Consider the following 4,334-nt stretch of genomic DNA (forward strand, 5'->3'; position numbering starts at 1 on the left):
ACTGTTTCGCGGAGTAAATATTTATTTTAATGAGTTAAAATTTGGATGTTCAGGATTATACTTGGTTTCTTCAAGAAAAACTTCGATTATTTCGCAGGTTTGTAAAGTGCATCTCTTTCCTAATATCTGTGGCGGCTATGCTAGGAAGGGAATGACTGTCCAGTTTGCATTCCATCAGCTTTAACCTATGGCAGCGTCAACGCAAGCCAGTGAGGAGAGTGGGGTGGGCGAAATACAAGATTGTGCATGCGTGTTAGAAACTTTAAAAGGGCGGTCATTTAATTTCTTTAGTTTTCAAGATAAAAAAGAAATAATTTCACAAGGACGATATACACCCGATCTGTCACATATACAAACAAACACAAAACGCTGTATTCGTCATTTTAATAAGCAACAGTATGAAAAGACAGACTGGTTATTTGGTTGTAGGAAAACTTCAAAATTGTACTGCTGGCCTTGCCTGTTATTTTCAAACGAAAAAGGCACTTGGAATCAGTCAGGGTTTGATGACATGAGCAATTTATTGAAAGTCACGCAACGTCATCAGCAATCACAAAATCATATTCGATCGCAAATCTGTCTCACAACTTTTGGCTCAGTACGAATAGACTTTCAGCTAGACCAGCAACTTAAGCAAGAGACTATTAAGTATAACGAGCAAGTGAAAAATAATAGGAAAGTTGTACGTCGAATGATTGAGGTAGTTATATTATTGGCTTGTCAAGAACTTAGTTTTAGAGGCCACGTGGAAGATAAAGACTCGGTTAACAGGAGGAACTATATTGAATTACTTCAGTTATTAAGAAAATATGATGAAGTTTTAGACAACCATTTAAAACAGCTACAGTATTTTCGGGACTGTCAAAACATATACAAAATAACCTGATTCAAAACGTTGCCACTGTCATAATAAATGAAATTAAAAAGGAAATAGCTGATTCATCTTTCATTTCTGTAATACTAGACGAAACGAGTGATATATCATCACATTCTCAACTCTCAACAGTTCTAAGGTACATTCTTCCCGATGGAGAAGTTGTTGAACGATTTCCGGGCTTTACAGATGTCAGCTCAAATCGCACTGCAAGCGCTTTAGCACAACACGTTTTCCAAACCCTCGAGAAGTATGATAGTGGTTCCAAACTAGTCGCTCAGTGTTATGACGGTGCTGCAGTCATGTCTGACGAAATTAATGGCCTTCAGAAGAAAGTTAGGGATAAATATCCTGATGCATTGTTTATTCATTGTTTAGCACACTGGCTTAATTTAGTACTCTCTCAGTCAGTGTCGGCTATCAAAGAATGTAAAATTTTTTTCATGACAGTAGTTTTGCCTCTTTCTTTTCAAATTCCACAAAACGGATGGCAGCTTTAGATTCAGAAGTTAAGAAGAGATTTCCTGAAGTATGTCCCACTAGATGGAATTACAATTCAAGGCTTATTGAAACAATAGTAGAGTACAGAAATGAGTTGACGAATCTGTTCTATACTATTTTAGATAATCCACAAGAATGGGGTAAAGACACATATCATGAAGCCCGGGGATTTGATTCTGTGCTTTCTGACTTTGAGTTTAACTTCTTGCTACTAGCGTTCAGCGAAATATTTTGTTTAACGGGCTCCCTCTACGACGTACTCCAGACCAAGTCACTTGATATAAATTACTGCATTAAAAAAATGAAGGAAACAGAGGAAATTCTGAAAGTCAAAAGAAATAATTTTGATTCAGTATGGAACAATTGTGTCGCAAATGTATGCCCTCCCAGGAAAAGACGTTGCACAAATGACGGTAGTGATATGAAAACACATTATCGTCGTTTATATTGTGAAATATATGACGACATATGCAGCCAGATTGAGCTTAGATTCAGTAATTTAGGAAAATTGACATTTCTTCAGTTACTTGATGAAAAGAACATACAGAAACCATTCCCAGATGCAGAATTTTCTTCACTGAAAGAAAGTTATGGTCAATACTTCGATTTTGGCCGGCTCAGAAGCGAACTCTGCGTTGCATATTCTACAAATGAATATTTACCAATGGGTGTTCCAAAACTACTTATCTATTTGAAAAGGACTGGATTGTCATCGTCTGCTTTCAAAGAACTCTATAAACTTTGTAGTCTGATTGCCACAATACCAGTTACAAGTTCTACTGCTGAACGCTCTTTTTCTGCACTTAGACGAATTCACACATTCTGCAGAAACACTCAACATCAAGAGAGACTGTCTGATCTATCCTTGGTATCTATTGAAAAAAAGTTCGTGAAATTGCAACAAGCTGAAAGTGATGATGAGTTTTATAATCGAGTGATTGAAGAGTTTGACAAAAAAGGGAGGAGAATAGATTTAAAATTTAAGTGAGGTAGTAGATTTTATACGTCCATTAGGAACACCTAGGAGCAGATGGGAGGACAATATTAAGATGGATCTCGCAGAGATTGGAATACAAAGTAGAAACTGGATGCAATTAGCTAAGGATAGAAGTCAGTGGAGAGCTTTTGTAAACGCGGCATTGAACCTCCGGGTTCTATAGGCCATAGAGTTACTTAGTTAGTTTAGTAGATTTTATAATAGGTTGATTCAAGAGTTTTTCAAGAAAGAAATAATATACCTAAAATTTAAGTTACATAGTGAATTTTATGATCGGGTAATTGAACAATTTGACAAGAAAGGATGAAAAATAAACTTACATTTAAGTGAAGTGTTAAACAGTGGGGACTTTTTGTTAGCGGATGATTGGAGAATTTGACAGGAAAGGAAGACGAATAGACTTAAAATTTAAGTGACATGGTGAATTTTATAATCGAGTAATTAACGAAGAATTTGTCAGGAAACGATGGAAAAATTTAAGTGACAAGTGAGTAATATTATAAAATATTTCAGTTGTTTGTAGTATTAGGTACCATAACAATTGCTTCCCTCATTCCATAAGTCACCTACACTGAGAAAAAAAAATGTAGGTGGCATACTTAAAAACGTAGGTTACATTCGTAATTCCTGTAGTTTCCGGACTTAACGTACAACCGTATATAACATCGTGCAGCAAACGTATAGCTGAAAAAGTATGTATTATACATACTGTCTGCATAAGTGCAATGACGTCATTCGTGTGACGTCATCTGCAGTAACAAGTATATACGGAGGTAATATCTAGCTTTGTGACGTCACGATCGTATGTAGCATGTGGGTTAATAATGACGACACTCACTGACTATCAGGACGGAGCATAATTTCAAGAAGTATGCAATATACGTTCTGTACATGTGTTTCTTGCGTTCAACCCCGAGGCAGCATCTATATTGTACTTGTGCCCCGTACGTACGACTAGATACAGTATGCGTCATGTACGTATGTATTATACAGATTTTCCTTATGTCGCACACAGCTTGTCCCGATACAGCATACAGAATATCCGTATGCACCATACAGAGTGCACATATGCAGCTTACAGACTGTCTGCATGCAGCATATAGATTATACGTATGTCGCGTACAGGTTGGCCATATGTAATGTATGGATTGGATGTATATAGCTAATAGGTTGTCCATATGAAATATACGGATTTTACCTGTATCGCATACGTATTGCCTTCTTGTAATATATGGATTGGACATATGCAGGATCTAGATTGTACGTATAGTGCACCATTATTAAAGTGCTGCAACATACTGCAAAATGCATGATACATTCTTACTGTAATGTTGTCAAATATTGTTTTACTCTGTATGAAAACTAAATAGCTTAAAATATGTTTGATCTCTTTTGTGCCAATAATAATAAAATTAACAATCTTAGTTTGGAGCAGTGAAAGTGTCCAAAGAAATGTATTTACCTGCAGGGTGTCCTATAAGTTTGGATTTCCTGCTAATTCGTTGGGAAGCTACTGCAAAGCCAAGTGTTGAAAAGTGACACAAGCGTTAATTTTAAAATTATGGGCACAAAGGAGGTTAACCATATGTTAAACTATTTTCGTTTTCATACAGAGTAAATCAATATGTGATATATTACTGTAAGAATTTATCATATGCTTTGTTGTTAGTTAGTTCCAGCACTTTAATAATAATGCAAAATGCACAGCCATATACAATCCTATATTCAAACTCAAACAACTTCTCTGTACATTTTAATTAACAGGTATGTTTTTTTTTTTTTTTTTTTAATGTCGCAACAATTAAAAGTATGGTGTCAGCTGAAAACGTGTTCGCTCACAAGATAATTTCTACTCAGTACTCGCCATAAAAATGCAACACCAAGAAGGAGGCTGGGTAGCTGCGCCAAAGTTCCCAGGCCGATACCTAATAGTAAGTGCAGAATACTCTTAAACGTCCGCCG

General features: G+C 36.2%; 1 protein-coding gene across 1 annotated transcript; it reads left to right on the forward strand.

The window, feature by feature from the left end:
* The first annotated feature begins 1,361 nt into the window (after positions 1–1,361).
* LOC145682991 (zinc finger MYM-type protein 1-like) lies at positions 1,362–2,363 on the forward strand. Its single transcript, XM_081754346.1, has one exon. The coding sequence runs from the start codon at positions 1,362–1,364 to the stop codon at positions 2,361–2,363; it is 1,002 nt and encodes a 333-aa protein (XP_081610472.1).
* The last annotated feature ends 1,971 nt before the right edge of the window (positions 2,364–4,334 follow it).

This window comes from Thermobia domestica, chromosome 4 (genome assembly GCF_964235325.1).
Source record: "Thermobia domestica chromosome 4, izTheDome1.hap1.1, whole genome shotgun sequence".
Taxonomy (NCBI): Eukaryota; Metazoa; Arthropoda; class Insecta; order Zygentoma; family Lepismatidae; genus Thermobia; species Thermobia domestica.

Bases quoted from the DNA above. Each gene is read 5' to 3' on its own strand.
- LOC145682991 (XM_081754346.1), top strand. From the start codon at position 1,362: ATGGCAGCTTTAGATTCAGAAGTTAAGAAGAGATTTCCTGAAGTATGT.